This window comes from Neopsephotus bourkii, unplaced genomic scaffold, assembly GCF_033783945.1.
Source record: "Neopsephotus bourkii isolate Nb327-2 ecotype Australia unplaced genomic scaffold, CSIRO-AGI_Nbou_v1 NB_272, whole genome shotgun sequence".
In the NCBI taxonomy this organism is placed as follows: domain Eukaryota; kingdom Metazoa; phylum Chordata; class Aves; order Psittaciformes; family Psittacidae; genus Neopsephotus; species Neopsephotus bourkii.
The window spans coordinates 1,667,061-1,683,815 of NW_026900781.1; the positions used below are offsets into that span (position 1 = coordinate 1,667,061).

Below are 16,755 nucleotides of genomic sequence, written 5' to 3' on the forward strand. Positions count from 1 at the left end.
CCACTATCCTTCATAAATAACTAGGCTTATATTAATATAAGTTCCTTCCCATTGCCAGTGCTCATTTGTTTATCTAAATGAATTTCAGTGAAGGAGAGAAGCTATCACTGTTTGTCTAACAGCACTATCCTTTCCTATGGTTTCTGCTTCTCTTGCAGACTCAGACTACTAGAGAGGCAGTGGTGCTAACCCAAGGAAAAGGAAGGAGTACTGTCACTGGTCTAAAAGTATGTCACCAATGCCATGGCTTTTGCAAGAGGAATGCAGGGCTGCTCTTTTCAGCAGCCTCACTATTAATGACCCATGTCTCCAAGAGATCAAATACTGCCAGACATGTTGTGTGGGACTCTAGCCTGGCAATGATGTGGGGACAAGTGCAGACACAACCTTCTAGCATGTGTGGATATAGGGATGATGAAGCCTTCCTTCCTATGCTCTCTGCTCTCCCACCCAGGCCTCACCCCCAACATACCTGCCAGATGCTAAGTCATAGAATCATAGAATAGTTAGGGTTGGAAAGGACCTTAAGATCATCAAGTTCCAACCCCCCTGCCATGGGCAGGGACACCTCACACTAAACCATATCACCCAAGGCTTTGTCCAACCTGGCCTTGAACACTGCCAGGGATGGAGCATTCACAACCTCCTTGGGCAACCCATTCCAGTGCCTCACCACCCTAACAGTAAAGAATTTCCTCCTTATATCCAATCTAAACTTTCCCTGTTTAAATTTTAACCCGTTACCCCTTGTCCTATGACTGCAGTCCCTAATGAAGAGCCCCTCAAGTCAATCCCTACCTGTTGGCATCAGAAATATCTACTTTATGTAATCCAAAAAAACCTTAAAAACCTGTTTCAGTCCATCCAGCTGAACAAATTAGCATTAGGACTTTGACTGAAATTCCGTTTTTCACCACTTCTGCTGAAACGTTAAAGCTGCATAAAGCAAATAGGTTTTGTTTTGTGTGTGGGAGGCTGATGAGGCTTACGAAGCAAGAATGATCTAGGTGTCTTTGGAGGGTGCTCCAGTGCATCTGATGAAAAGCAGTCTGCTCAATCAAAGAGACCCCAGTGCAGAAACCTTGTTTCTGGAGGTTTTCTGAAGCCGCAAGCAGCTTGTGCCAGTGTGTCAGCTTTACTATACTGCTAGCTCCTCATCAAAGGGGTTGGGGTTTCATTTGCTGGTTTTTGCTTTATGATGGAGAGACAAGAGAATTAATAGGACATGACGGCTGTTTTTAAAAACTCCTACAGCAGTTGCCTATGTGACAGGGAGTCACCAAAAATTAAAAAAAAAAGCCTTGTCACTCCCAGGTCTACCTATTAGTTAAAGTGCCTTCTACTTTAGGTTTAAGTGCATTGTTTCCTATAAAAATCAATGCACAAAGCTACGCTTTTTGTTCTAAGACACAGGTATTTACTCTTCAACAAAAACCATGTACTTTTGAAAAGAAATTCAGCTTCACTGACTAGACAGGTAAAGCAAAATCACTGTATAGCATGCCAGTGGACGAAGACAGCATGTGAGGTGGCACAGTGACAAGAATAAGGATGTTTGTTGCTACTTACAGCACTCAATGGGGTTGGAGGCTACTTGCAAGGAGAGGGTCCTGCCATTGGCTTGTGGAATATGAACCCTGAAGACCAGCCGAACGCGCGTGTTCTTCCGACCAATATCTGTCTCTCCCTTGCGCAGCTCGATGTCCGAGTTTCGGAGCTTTAATATCCCAGCACAGTCAATGCTATCCAAGAAGAAACACAGAGCAATTAATTTCATTTCAAGCAGACTTCAGGAAGACATGAACCTGTAGTATCTTCCCTCTCTTATACATACATAAAATCTGAGTCAGGCATGACCCAAGGACCAGGCTGAACACATCAGACTTTGTTAAGTCTAGTTGTTGCATCCACAGGTATCTAAATCGGGGTTATCTGTAGTAAAAGGTAGTGGCTGCTGTTAGGCACATGAATTTTGGATATTACTTCAGCTCCCAGAGGAAGAAAATCTAAAAGATTTTTCCTCCCTAACACATCCTGTAAGAATGGAGCTTACAGATCAACCAAAGCCCAAAAAAGCAGCAAGACTAGAAAGTCAATGGGATGAGATGGAGGCACACAAAGTATTACTAACCTAAAACACAGGCTTGCTTATAATTTCACTTGTTACAGCTAATCTGGAGAAAAAACTGACATGATTCTTATTCTAGGGCAAAGTCCTGAATATGCTTATTAATGAGCACATCTCTTTCCAAGGTCAGTTCTACTGTCAATTTGTTTGTACTTGAATAAGTTGGAAGTACTTCCAAGCTGAGTGATGAGCTGAAGCTCTGCTTGAAAAAAAACCTAAACTTAAGAGTCCTCCCTCCACATTAGGCGAAAAACATGCTTTACATCAGCTAGAACTATTACTGTTTCTGACCTCTCTCTGTTTTTTTCTGGATGAGTTTAGAAGTCAGGATTTTTGTCAACGCAAATTTCAATAAAGTTCCCAGAACAAAAGATACATAAACATACACACTGAAAAACCCACTGCAAAAATACCTCTGCTTTGGCCGCGACTACAAAGCCTACATGGCAATTTCTTCTGGGTACTAGTCTCTGGCATGCATTTTATTACACTGAATATGCATAGTTTAATTTTATTTTGCATTCAAAGAGTTTAATTCCCCCTCCAGACCTTTGAAGCTCTGTTCTGAAGCAAACTGCAAACAAGAACTATGGCAGCATGGTTTTGATCTGCATTTTTTCTAAAATATGCATTTCAGAATAACAAAAAGGCCCTTGCTGATACAATCAAAGAAACTAATAAAAGTATTAAAGCTTCTCAAAACCAAACATATTAGGAGGTGAAGTCGTAAGAATTATGGAATACTTGCACCCATGTCAAAATTCTACACAAAGATGGATGACATACGGAATAAACAGTGTGCTTTTCAATATTCTCTCTCCCATAGCAACATTTGTAAAATAAAGAAAAAATACTTAATGACAATTAGTTCAGAGCCAGTAAAGTTCAGAGGAGAAGCAGCATTTAAATTCAGGCTTGCAAAGTCATGGGCATTAAAATCTAAAATCAGTGGGAGTAACTAAATGTACAAAAGTTTAAACGTGCAGATGAGCTTCAGGGTTTCACTGAATCAAGGCCTGAATACATAAAGTATGTGTGAGAAAAGTCCTTGGCTCCAGATTTCAACTCATTGTTAGTGCTACATGAGGTTTTAGACTACTGACGTGTAAGGCGTACATATGCCAAAGCATTGTTTGTGGTTCTTGAGAGAGCACTACTACAATCTGGCACGCATATCATGAAAATATTCAGCTTGGCTTCCAAACTGTGTAGCTACCTTTATTCTAGGGAGAAAGATGATTGAACCAGCAATAATGTTCCTACACGGCCAAAAATGTGATTGTGATTGAAACTGGGTAAATAAAAGGCCAAATAAATATGGTGTGGATACAAATTAGTGAAATTTCAATAACCTCAATGGAGTTGTGCCAGCTTAGGACAACAGCAAATAAGGCCAATAATTCTGCAGGCTTGTCATGACTTTTAACGCAGTGCACTGACAAGAAGTCCTCAGGTCTTGAGTGATCACCCTAAGCCCAGCTGGCAATGCAGCTAAACACATTCTAGCTCTTCTTATTTACATGAGGTGCTCCAGGGCATGTTCTACATGACACTGCAAACCAGCTTCTAATAACCACTATGTGTGGAAGGACTTCAGGTGTCTGACACCATTTTTCACTTTGTTAAGGCGTGGAAAACTGTATGAATAACAAGGAGTGAAATTGTGATTTTAGTAAGCTACCTGGGATCTTCCCGTGGTATTCAGTTTGGTGGTGCCAGGATATCTTGCTTGCCTTCTGTCTATCTGCCTACTTACCTTTCTATCTCCCTACATATGCACACAAAGGTGCATGTATCTATATATAAGTATGAATACATTCACATTTATACATGCACTGAGAGTTGTAGATGCATTCAAGCACACACAAATTCCTCCCAAGGTGGACACTTCAGATAAGCACTAGGATCATTTCAGTGAGGGGGAAGACAACTCAGATAAGGTCTGGGAGCATCTGAACAAAGCGGGCAGAAAGGATGGGATTAAACAATGTGGAGGCTTTCATGTAGGTCACACACACAGAGGGATATTTGAACAGTTATATACTGAATCCTGAATGAAATATACCTGTGTGTAATGGACTTACAAAACCCTTACTATCATTCAGACTGCTACCAATTCAGAGATCCTAAGACATCCCTGCCTGTTTTTCTGCATAGGACTGAACTTACCCCAGTTTAATAACTTCAGTCTGTAAAATGAATCACCTTTACTCATCTTCTTACTTCTAGAAACTTTGCTTCTAAACAGATGTAATGAAAAATACTGCTGATTTTTATTACGTAAGAAATGAGGGGATTTATTAGTCTAAAAAAATACTCTAGGGTACTCGGTAATGCTAAGAGTTTCCTTTGACATCCAAAGATAAATTTTAATAGGCCCTGCTCCTTGTGCTAGTGCGTATAGGAGCAAGAGGTGTCATATTTAGAAACTAAATGCAGGAGCTGAGGTAGGAGATATTTACAGCTTGGTAACTGAGATACTTATTTTAAATGGCAAATAGGCACATTGGCTGAAACTTTAGAATGAAAGCAATCAGTTGTCATAAATATTTGTGAACTTCTTTTAGTTGTTAAGCTGATTAGGTGCAATTTGTCCTGGCAAAGTTGTGAAAACCTACTATTACTGAAAGAACTTTAAAACATAAATAAAAAATTATAGGAAAAGGAAAATTGTGTACAAAACCCCCTCAAAACAACATGGAAGAAACCAGGGGAGGCAACCAAGAGGAAACTGCTAGGAGTCAGGTGCCTGGGTCTTACATTGCTCTCATGTTGTTCTCTGGAAGAAGAGGAATTTCCAGGACTTTGGTGTTGGAAAGTATTGTTTCATGGCTGGTGGTGGAAACGGTCTTCCCAGTGATTCGATGAACCTGGTAGAAAGCATGGGGTCGCAGCAGGCGGTCGTCTGCAGTCCCAATGAACAGCTGTAGCGTGAGCGGCTCGCTTTCTAAGTAACCATGTAGCTGGCAAGAGAACAGAAAACGCCCACTGAGCACCAAGCACATAAACTGCTAGGAATCAATTAAATTTTTATAAGCAGGAGAGCCTAATTCAAGGAGAGAACTTGTGACAGGTGCTATGTGTTAAGTTCCCCCCTCCCATTTTTCCTGTAATGTAATATTGGTACAATAAAAAGGCGCACTCAGAAAATGTCTCATTATCCTAAAGGACCTGAGGCACTTTAGATGGGGTGAGCTTGTGAGCATTCCTGCCACATCCACAGAACACTCTGTATTAATTCTGCTGTGGTGTTCAGCAAAAAACACAACGAACTCAATGTTCCCTCCCGCTACTGAGGGTGGCAAGACCAACAGCGTCTGCAAATGGAAAGGACACACAGCTCATCCATCCCTGAGCTTCCCGGGTCATCCCTCATGTAGCAGCAGGTTGCTGCTCATGACACGTCCCCTCATTAACTGATTTTTATGCTGGTAAATACCTCCTGGGACAGTGTGGAGACAGATCACATATACACAAGTAGTAGCTCACCATGTGTGTCAAATTCTTGTTATAATCGCACAAAAATCTCATTGAAGCTACTGGGCCTGACTTGAACCTCATCCATGTTACAGTGACCACGCTGATGACAACAAGAGTTATTTCTGCCACAGGCTGGGGAGGGAGCAGTAGCAAAGTCTGACCTCATCCCCACGGTCTTCTGAAGAAGCTGCTCTGGGTTCACACTGCTGCAAAGGAGACCACGGGTGGAGCTCTCTGGGGACAGCTCCAACCTCTGCTTAACACTGCTGCCTGACGCGGGGAAATGAGTATCACAAATACAGTTATCTTGCAGTAGTTAGCTACAAAGCCTCATCCCAGGGGAAGGGAAGGGAGGATACAGCAACTATAGGAGAGGGGAGCCCAGGAACGGTGTCTGTCCCAGGAGATGCACCATCAGAGAGTGAACCTGCTCACTGCATTTCAGGTTTAGTTCCCTCTGTGAACAGTTCACATGGATTTGGGCATGAGTTATACACTATTGCTGCACCATCACTAATTTGATAGCTCAAGATTAGACCACTGACCATAATTTGATGAGGAGCAACATTTTTGGTGTATGGTGCATGCAAGTTTGAAGTTAAATAAAGCTGAAAGCAAGTGGTGAAACCCACATCATAACGTTGTTGGTATTTGTGTTTTGCTTGCTTTCACTCTCCTTAAATCTTATAAAGTAATTTGTGGCTTCATAGTAACTTAAGAACTATCTCTCCAGGGTGTTCTACCATTTGACAGCAAAAAAGCCACTTTTGCTCCTTGAGCACTGCAAGATTCTGGTGAGTGCAAACACTCGTACAAAAGGTACGAAGCCTTCCCACTGCTATCAGACATGCTGATGGCAACAGGAATGCCTAAAGGCAATGTTTCAGGTACCACAGTGACCAATGCATGAGCAAGGAAGTACATAGACACATCTTCCATCACTAACTGGGTGTACTGCAGATTTTTCATCCCACACTTTGGTGAGAAGAGCAGGGAGAAAAACAGAAGTGATTTGTTTGATTTGGTGCAGCAAGATTTACATCCTTACCTAAAGCACATGGATATTGGCAGGACACAGGGACAGGAAGAGGAGACTCATTTCCTGCACCACAGTATTTTATCAGCTCTGCATTGCTGAGACACCACACAAAGGCAGCTCAGTGCCTGGGGGTTGTGATATGGTGGGGGGGGGGGGGGTGAGGGTGGGGGTGTCCAAACCAGCATTGTCAAATTGAAAACACATTAGAGGCAATTTGAAAATCTGTGGTATTGGCAAAAGAGAGGAGAGAGAAAAGCAGAGCCAAGCATGCACGCTGCCTTCAGCAGGGTGCCATGGGCTGCAAGCCTCAGTTCAGCCCCACACAGAACACACCTCCTACAACCCTTGACATCAACACCATTGCTACACCGCAAAAAGAGGGTTTTCTGGCTTTAACCCCCATAGCGTGATCACAGCCGGCAGGTGATCCCAGGCACAGTCCTGGCACAGCCAGCAGCACAAGGAAACCACTGTCCCACTTGTCACCACCCTGTCCCCCCATGTCACAGAGTCACCTGGATTCAGCCTGGGCTGATCTCAGCCCGCCTTGGCATCTCCAGACTCTCAATGGCAAAGATGAGGTGACGGAGGAGACGCAAGGTATCGTGGAGTATTTTTGATAAAGAGAGGCATGCAGGGTTGCAGGGGAGGAAAGTAAGACAGTGTGACACACCAGATGATTAAATTTCTATGTATTAACAGCGGTCACTTCTCCAACTCGTCATGGACGGTGCTTTTTATGGAGAGTGTAAAATTAAAACAAACACATATTGAATTACAAGGCCGCTTAAAAAGTAAAAATAGACTAGCGAGTAACTCAAACCCCAATTCAGCAAAAGCAGAATTGCACACCGAGGTACCCATATGTTTTACTGAATCCAGGCAAAGGGGTAAATAAATGTTGGTCTTGCACTGGGTTCTGCTATTTCAGGCTTTATCTTTAAATCTGAACTCAGCTGCTGCTGTATCTTATAACCTACTGCTGAGTCTCAGCTTGTGCTTTCCCCACAGGTTTCCTATCAGGAGGCAACTGAACACCCGAAGTCCTCAGCTTTGCACACCTGCCCTTCCACGATTAGTGTTCGCATGCTGGAAAATAGTAAGATCTTGGATGCATATTTTGCACTGTTTTTTTAAGGGATGTGATCTTCAAACTAAATTTATGTTTGGGGTTTTTTTAAAGGCCTTGGCATACATACAAGGCCAGGTTGGACAGGGCTTTGAACAACCTGGTCTGGTGGAAGGTGTCCCTGTCCATGGCAGAGGGTTAGAACTGGATGAGCTTTAGGTCCCTTCCAACCCAAACCAGTCTATGATGCTATGATACAGTTGTGCTGGGCTTTGCTTTGGATCCATTATGCACAGTTACTTACTCCCTGACAGCTACTTTTGCACCTGAAGACAAGTAGTGACTACAGCACTGAACAAACACGAGTTTTCAAGAGCTGGGAACTGTCAAAACATCCAGAAAGACTAATGTAATCACTATACAGTGGCTTTTACTGCCCTCAAAACAGGAAAAATCCACATTCATGTCACCTCAAGTTTTATGTTGTATTCTGCAGTAGGAGGTATCTGATTTCTGATATGTATTTCCCTTTCACTTTTACCCATTGCATCACATTATTTACTTTTACATTGTGTCATATAAGCAGGTATGCCAACAGAAGCAAGAAAAGAAAACGATGCAAGGATTACCATTTAAAGGGGCACCTACTATGGATGACTATTTTAGAGTATGCACCCAGCCCATGATTTCTGTGACAGACAGTGTTGAGCTTTGGGAGTTCTCAGCATGCTGTAGGTGTCTGGAAAACATGCAGCATTTTGCTTACACTCAGCTGGAACATCAAGAATATTTTGTGGCTCCCTCAAAATATAGGAGAGTGGCATTGCTCTCCCATTGTTCAGCAAGACAATGAGAGGAGCAGTGGAAGCAAAGCAGGGCTGTGGTGCTCTAGGCTGTTGACTTATCAACAGGCAAGGGGAATATTCAACAAGACATGTAAAATGGGACAGGGTGAAAGGGAAACTGAGTAGTTTTCTTGGTGAGGAAAGATCTTGCACATTCACGTCCATGCATATTTTCCACGAATGCTCTGGAATACTGTACTCGGTGGTATAATGATTCCGTTTCCTGGCGTGTGACATGGGATGCATGCGTCAGACACCCTATTTTTATCTTTTTCTCTGTGTAACACAGTCCGAAGTTCTCTTAATAACTCAGTGGCTGAGTATGGGTGACAAAGGCTGCTCTTCACTACAGCCTTCATAATAAAGGATATGCGTTTCCTATCAAGCACTGCTTTGCTTGGCAATATGTAGATCCAAGTGGAAAGAGCTGTACTTTCCCCTGCTGTGAAAGTTCAAAAGGATTTAGCTTCAAATAAGGATCAAGTGCATGATATTTTTGAATGAGTTTTCCTTCCCAAATAAAGGTGAGGATACCGCAGTCACTGATTTAGTACAAAGGAAAGATGCAGACTAAACTTAAGTATGCAGTAAGGCCTCTGTGACCAGTGTTATGGTTTTGAAATGAAAGTAGGTCATATTTTCTTGTGCTGACTGACCACTGACTACTGTGCTCTCCTTTTTGAGCAACACTGTTAAAAACACTTGAACTGGTCTAAAAAGGTATTTGCATTTATATTGTCTGAAGCTGCTAAGATCAAAATCAGACTTAATTGTGGGCCTGTTTTACACTCCTCTAATTCTATCAAACGCAATGCAGTCACTGCTAATTAACACCAGAACAGGACCAATCACAGTTAAGCTCTGTGTCACCTTACGTCATCTTACGCAAGTGCGAGGGAAAAACTGCACCGGCCGGCTGACTTCTCACCGCACCAAGCTTTCCCTGGGATTCCTGCACCTCTCCGTCATCGCTTTCACAACGTCCTCTCCCACCAACACGTCCTGATTCTCACCAGTAGATTTCTGCTCATCTCAGCACAGGGTGCCAAAGCAAATCTCAGCCTTTCCCTGGGGAGATGCACTGCGCACCATGCACTGGGGCTGAATGATTTTGGGCATCCAGATGCCGCAGTACTGAACACCAGGCATATTCTGCTCTGGTGAGACCACACCTGCAGTACTGCATCCAGCTCCGGAGTCCTCACTACAATAAAAACATGGGCCTGCTGGAGAGGGTCCAGAGGAGGACCACAAAAATAATTAGAGGGATGGAGCACCTCTCCAGTGAGGAAATGCTGAGAGAGTTGGGCTTGTTCATCCTGGAGAAGAGAAGGGTCTATGAAGACCTTATGGTGGCCTTTCAGTACTTAAAAGGGGCCTGTAAGAAATATGGGGAGACACTTTTTAGCAGGGCCTATTGTTATAGGACATGGGGTAATGGTTTTAAAGTAACAGATGGGAGATTCAGGCTGGATGTGAGGAAAACATTTTTTACAATGAGGGTGGTAAAACGCTGGCACAGGTTGCCCAGAGAGGTGGTGATGCCATCCCCAGAGACATTCAAGACCAGGATGGATGTGGTTCTCAGCAACCTGATCTAGTTGAGGATGTCCCTGCTCATTGCAGGGGGGTTGGATTAGATGCCCTAGAAGGTCCCTTCCAACCCAAAGTATTCTATGATTCCTCTGGTGGTCAGCAAAGCTTGAGGGAAACAGTTCTGTTTCACCCCTTGCAGCCAACGTCCGACTGCCAGGTAGTATCTAATTCAGTCCCATGGCAACAATAGCCTGAGGTTTATCACAGATTTGAGTATACACAGTCTGCTCAGATTCCAACTGCATGCCTGATGCATATCTATGAAATCTGGCAATCAGAATTAAACAGACTTAAGAAATGATGAGCAGAAGCAGGTGAGATGCTTTTAACAAGAACATTAGGGGTAAAAAAAGGCAAAACTTCCTCAAACCTCCACTATAGTTATCAAATTTTGAGGAACGTTTGCAAACGTCACATCCAGTAACTCAAACACTGTTTCAGCATGAGTGGTTATTCTAGAATCTGCAAGGAAAACTTCTATTATTTAAGCCACAGCATTTATTTTAAGAAACGCAGCTGAAATATTCTGGGTGCTCCCTTCCAAGTGCTTTATGCTTTTGGCATGCTGAAGCATCTGTTGAAATGCTCAGAAAGCTACCTGTCATAACAAGGAGCCCTCTGTGCCTGGAGAGGCTCCTGGAGGCCACTGAAAGAATGGTCCTGTTCTGACAGAACACAGCAGCCAGGTACCACCCGTGCCATCAGGAAAAAAGGGAGCTACACCACCTAATAGCTTTTAAATGTACTTATTGGGAGTTCCAGGAAAAGACTGAGAAACCTCTACAGCTGTGCATTCCTCCAGACTCTGACTCTGTAAATACGTTAAATGACCATAGTGGCTGATTTAGGGCTGAGCCAGTTCCAGTGCATTCAGGACAGAGCTCCCAGTAACAGCAAACTGGAGCGCTACCAGGGACTTAGCATTCATCCTCTAAACTCATCAGTAGTTTGTGCCTGAGACTCTGCAGGCTACTAGGGGCAGCATCCTTACCAGTAATGAAAAATATCCACCGGTAACGTCCATGTCAGTGATGCATCTACAAGTGTGTGTGCCCGCTCCTTGTACGCTCAGTGCATAATAAAGAAAACAAGTAAACACACCCGTTTATTACTCTAAAAATACTAAGAATAACACCTACATTTTCTCACCCAAACATGTAACTATCTGTCCCATTTGCATTTCTAGAACTGCTCATGGAATAGCCTGAGTCAGTCTGGAAAGAATCATTAATGAGGCCAAACACCCAGTCTGGGGAAAGGGGGCTTCTTTCCCTTTTTTTCCCATCAGTGTTTTGGAATGTAATTCCAGTGCTTTCAAAAATGTCAAACAGGATAAAACCTGTAAAATAGTGAACTTTTTAAAGTAATTGCTTTTTGTCTTTTTAAGCCAGAGACTGGGGAGCTACACACTAAATAGCTTTACTGCTAACTCTCTTAAGCAGCCAGTTTTTTTCTTGTTACAGTAACTGCTCAGTGATGAATGACAAATCGCCATGTTTTAAAAATGTAACCTATATACAGGCTCAAAAAGTAACACGAGTGCTCAGCGTCCTGATTTATTACAAACAAATTGAAGATCAAACTATAAAGAAAGTGCACAAACATTCTGGGTATAGATTTTAGCTGTGAGCACCAAGCATGCATAAAAATAGGGCCATCAATTTGATTTTTAACAAGAATAATTTACTTTTAGTTCCCAGGTAGAGGCAGTGGGAGACATAAGCCATTGCATCATGGGTTTAAATGGGAAGGGGGAAAAGCTGGTCTTGTGGGCAATGACGGTCATGTGAAGGGAAGGCACTGGCAGAGAGGTCAGGAGATCCGGGCATCTATCCTTGAGCGCACTGCAAAGATCAGAGGCTGACCTTTCCTGGGCAGCCACTGAACTTCCCTGTCTCTATGCCCCTGGGCTGAAAATGCCCAGGGACCTACTGCTGAAGGTTCAGGGGGCCTGCAACCTATGGCGCTGGGAAAAAAAGACACAAAAAGAAACTGAGAAACCTGAAGAGGGACTTTTTAGAAGGATGTGTAGTGACAGGACAAGGGAGAATGGATTTAAACTGACAGACTGGAGACTTAGATCAGATACAAGGAAGTTCTTCCCTGTGAGGGTGGTGAGGCCCTGGCACAGGTTGCCCATAGAAGCTGTGGCTGCCCCATCCCTGGCAGTGTTCAAGGCCAGGTTGGACAGGGCTTTGAGCAACTGGGTCTAGTGGAAGGTGTCCCTGCCGGTGGCAGGGGGCTGGAACTGGATGAGCCTCAAGGTCCCTTCCAACCCAAACCATTCTGTGATTTTACAAAAAGTCTGTCCCACTCATCACAAAATTCCCTCAACCTATACCACTCTACTTGGCTCTGAATTCCTTTGCTAAGGGAGGCTTGAGGGAAAAATGCACCTCAGGTGGGCTGAGATAGGACATTGTAAAAGCTTTCCACTCAGCCTCCTCTCCCAAACCAAAGGGCAATTGCACCAACTGCTTTTTGACTAAAGGTAGCTCAAACCACCCCAGACTTGTCTGCAGCACCCACCTCACTGAGGGGTCTTGCAGCATTCCTGTCTCTTTCCAGTTGTTCCTCTCATCCTTCAGCATCAAGCTCTGCAGATGTACATGTTTCAGCCACTGCCATACCACCCACATACCCTCTGTGCTTTTTAGGTCTCCAGCCCATAAGGACGGAAGCTTCTTCAGCCCACAGCGTACGCAGGACTGAGAGATGCACATCACCCTGACCTGGTACCTCTTCCCTTTGCCAGCAACCAGGCATGCAATAGTGGGTGCCAGTTTCTGGATGAGGTGCAAAGCTCAGCTCTAGACCACTTGTCAGTGAGGATTCAAAGTGGAGGTGCTGAACTTGGGCAACTCGGATGCTCCTGTACAATCTTTTCTCTGGTGAAAGCACAAACAAAACAAAACAAAAAAGAGAAACGTCCTATTCAAAACAGCAGAGCAGACTTCGGAATTAATAAATAAATGACAGATGGATAAATAAATTAATTCTGGAACAAGCAAACCTGAGCCAACCAACAGCAGCAACAACAATAAAACACACAAAAAAACCCACCAAAACCAACCAAACAAAACCCCAGAAAATAAAGCACCTCTTTAGGAACTGAGGTGCTCCTCTGGCTGTGGTAGCTTTTGATAAATTCTATCTGACACAGTTAACAAAGAAAGTGTGCAATTTATGCCCCGTGGAACATAACATACATGCTACTACCCCTTAGTCCTTCACTTATTTCCAATAAAAATGTAACAGGAATTCCTGTGTTTTTCTGTGCTACTTTCAAGACTTCTTTTTCCTTTCTAGAACTAATTTTCCTTGGATTCACTCAAACTCTGTTTCAAGATCCAAATGCAGTCAGAGCTGGTCCACAAATAAAAATAAGATGGCTTGCTCCTGCAAAAGGCTAAATGTGGGCAGAGGGTGAGAGCTGGACAGGAGGAGTGAATGGAAAACAGCAGGAGTGTGTTTTATGTGGCACTTTCCAGTGCTGCCACTTGGACTTTAACTTAACAGTGCAGCAAAAGAGCAGCTGTTCACATCATGATGAATAAAGATCTATATAAAACTTCCAGCTGCAAATATGCTGTGAGGAATTATTAATCTTAATGCAATAGAGATGCTGGACACTCAGTCATTGGCTCACAAGTAATTTCAGTTTCTATCCAGGGAAAAACAGCCTTCGTGGCTGCTGGCTCTCAGCACAGCCATGAAATCTCCTTTTCTAAACAGCCGCAAGACGCTGCTCCCTATTTCTAGGAAGGATTTTCCTCCCCCAAAATACACGTACCTAGAAAATAACCCAAGTCACACTCTTCCTGAAACTCTTAGTTTCACAAGAGGGATGGCCATCAGAAAAGGAGTTACTAACAGAATGAATTTGTAGGTCCTGGGCACCTTATTCACTGGGACACAAAGAAATCATTATTGCTCTTGTGCCACCTTTTACCCTGAGACCAAAGGGATGTCCTTCCCCTAATCCTTGTTGCCTCATCGCACTCCCTAGCCTCACTTTCAGGTGACCAGAGGCAGCCAGCTGCCTCCGCACCATAGCCCATCTCTACAAGTGCAGCCATGGGAGCTTCCAAGACCTCCTTGCAGGACAGGGATGGGGAGAGTTGCTTCCCTATAGAGGGATGAGGGTGGCACCCACACCAGGCAGCCCACTTAAATGAAGTTCTCCTCTTTGTGAACAGCCTTATGCTTCCCACAGAGGGGTCAATGCTGACCCTTGTGTTGTAAGACCACCTTTCCCCTGAATAGCTTGTCCTACAGCATAGCCACAATGGGTGACCTTTTGGGGCTCTCAACCCTAGCAGCCTGCATTTGGATGGGATCCTTAGCAGTATGAAGCTGAAGCATGGGAGGCATTTAAATTGCGGTTGAGTAAATGGAGGATGACAACAGAGAGAGGGGCTCTAAAAACTGCAGATTAACAATCCAGGTCTGGATGTAAATCCAATGAAACAGTGCGCTCCCTGAAACTACCAAACCCCTCAACCTACTCAGTTTCTACTCAAACATTTGCCTTCAGCACCCATAACAGCTTTCAGTTTGTGCAGTCATACCCACAGCCATGGAAGAGTTAAGAAAAAAGTCACAGCAGCACTGCAACAGGAATTTATTACATATTCTGAGGCAGATACCCTGGGCAAGCTTATACTTGTGATCCTGCCTTTCGTCATGCCACTGACGCACTGCTCGCATCCAGCAAGCTCCTATTTGTGGGTGAGCACAGGCTGGCCTGGGATCCTCAGGCGTGTGTCAGGTGCCATCAGCGGAAGAAGGATGGGTGTGATGCCCTCCCCATGCCCATCCCAGCAATGGCACAGCACCACTGCCAATGTCCATCGGCAACTTTCCCAAACTGAGAAACCCCCAACCCCAAACGCTGCATTATCACTCGGTGGCTCACTACTGCACACAGACTCACTACTGCAGTTAACTGCATGACTTTTAATTCCCACCCTCGCAAATTCAAGGGCAACAGGATGCCCAGCTACATCCAGAGGTTACCCACTATGGGGCAATGCTTTTGAGATGCTTTTCCTGCACATGAATACGAACACTGCTTCACACAGGACCAGGGCAACACAGTTCCAGGCAAAATTCCTCTGGGGTTCATAGCCACCATTGAGACAGTATTAGATCAGAAATGCTTGCTTTCCCCCTAAATTTTAACTCCTATCCAAATGACATTTATTTAAACTGCTACTGAAGACAGAAAGCTGGGGCTATGTTTAAAGGCTTTATCTCTGTAAATATTTGGAGAGCTATAAATACTGAGCCGTATTCATAACATGAATATTGGACTTACTGTTCTGTTGCCATGAAAATTACTATAAATACACTTCCAATTCTTAATTTCTCTGATTTTTCTCTGCCAAGAGCTCCTTGAAAAAGACAAAAAAATTCTTATGTAGGACATCTTGCTATTTAATTAGCCATTGGAGTCAAAGGCCACATCACAGAGCAGGAACTGAAAACAAAATGGTAGAGGCAGACAAAGCACGTAGTGCACTAGCGTGCTATATAGCTGTGTATCCCAAGTGGGACTTATTATAATCAGACAGTCCATGAGTCAAGCCCTGACTGCTTTCTGTGTTTGGGAAAGGAGGGAGTGGGAGGGAAGGCTGTCTGAGGGTCTGAAATAAACCTTCTTGCTTCTTCTGCAAGTCACATGAGTACGGATGGCTTCCAAATTTCACAGTACCTCTGTCTTTTGGGGTTTTTTTAATGTAGAAATGAATTAAAAGAAGGAAAGCATTTGAAGGCATTTTATAAGAGTGCAGAGCAAGGATGGCTTTGTGGCTGAAGGAGCAGCAAGCTGGGCACAGGATGATAAAGTTCCCATCTCTAGCTCTGCCAGATAGTTTTTGCTTCATCACAGATACATGACTCGATTAGAGCAGAGAACATTTCATAACAAGTTTTACATATTTCCAGCCTGCTCTATGTTTAATCAGTTTGTGCTTCAGTCTTCTTATAAAATAGAAGCCAGTAACCATGCCATGTGGCTGGGTAACCCTTTCTTCACTATGGAAAATGCAGTGCTTCCCAGCCCTCTGGTTCCAATCCTCATGCAATTTATATCCATGTTCTTTGGGGAATCATAGAATTACAGACTAGTTAGGGTTGGAAAGGACCTTAAGATCATCTAGTTCCAACCCGAGATTAATGCAAATTAATGCAAGCCCCTTGCTCTTCAGAGTCAGAACATGCTGTCTACATGCATATGTTCCTCAGGACAGGTTTTGCTTCCATTTTTCAACACCCAGAAAGTGTTGTCATCACATGCGCAAGATTCATAAACATGCTTTTTGTGCCTCCTGTGTCAGAGCAGAAAAGGGCAGTGTTTTTTTTGCCAAGTCACTACACGCTTCTGGTCCTGCTCTCCCTCCACAAGCCACCTTTGATCTACCAGGTCCTACAGCTCTGATTACGCTGCAGTTTTATCTGAGAGCATGCCTGCCATGGAAAGCATCTTAATGCAGCAATAAAAATAGGTCAGGTATATCTGATAGCTCGACTTCAAGCTTCTGACCTCCAAGACAGTCTGATTAACCTGTGAAATATCCAGAGAGCTTGCATTCCA

General features: G+C 43.7%; 1 protein-coding gene across 5 annotated transcripts in view; it reads right to left on the reverse strand.

The window, feature by feature from the left end:
- The window catches only part of NFATC1 (nuclear factor of activated T cells 1), a 116,299-nt gene that overhangs the window by 64,991 nt on the left and 34,553 nt on the right, over positions 1-16,755 (reverse strand). For all 5 annotated transcript variants that reach the window (XM_061346365.1, XM_061346363.1, XM_061346360.1 and 2 more), the window contains exons 4-5: positions 4,889-5,091; positions 1,570-1,742 (exon numbers count right to left, since the gene is read on the reverse strand). In XM_061346365.1, coding sequence (XP_061202349.1) covers positions 1,570-1,742; positions 4,889-5,091 — 376 coding nt within the window. The remainder of the gene's footprint in view (positions 1-1,569; positions 1,743-4,888; positions 5,092-16,755) is intronic.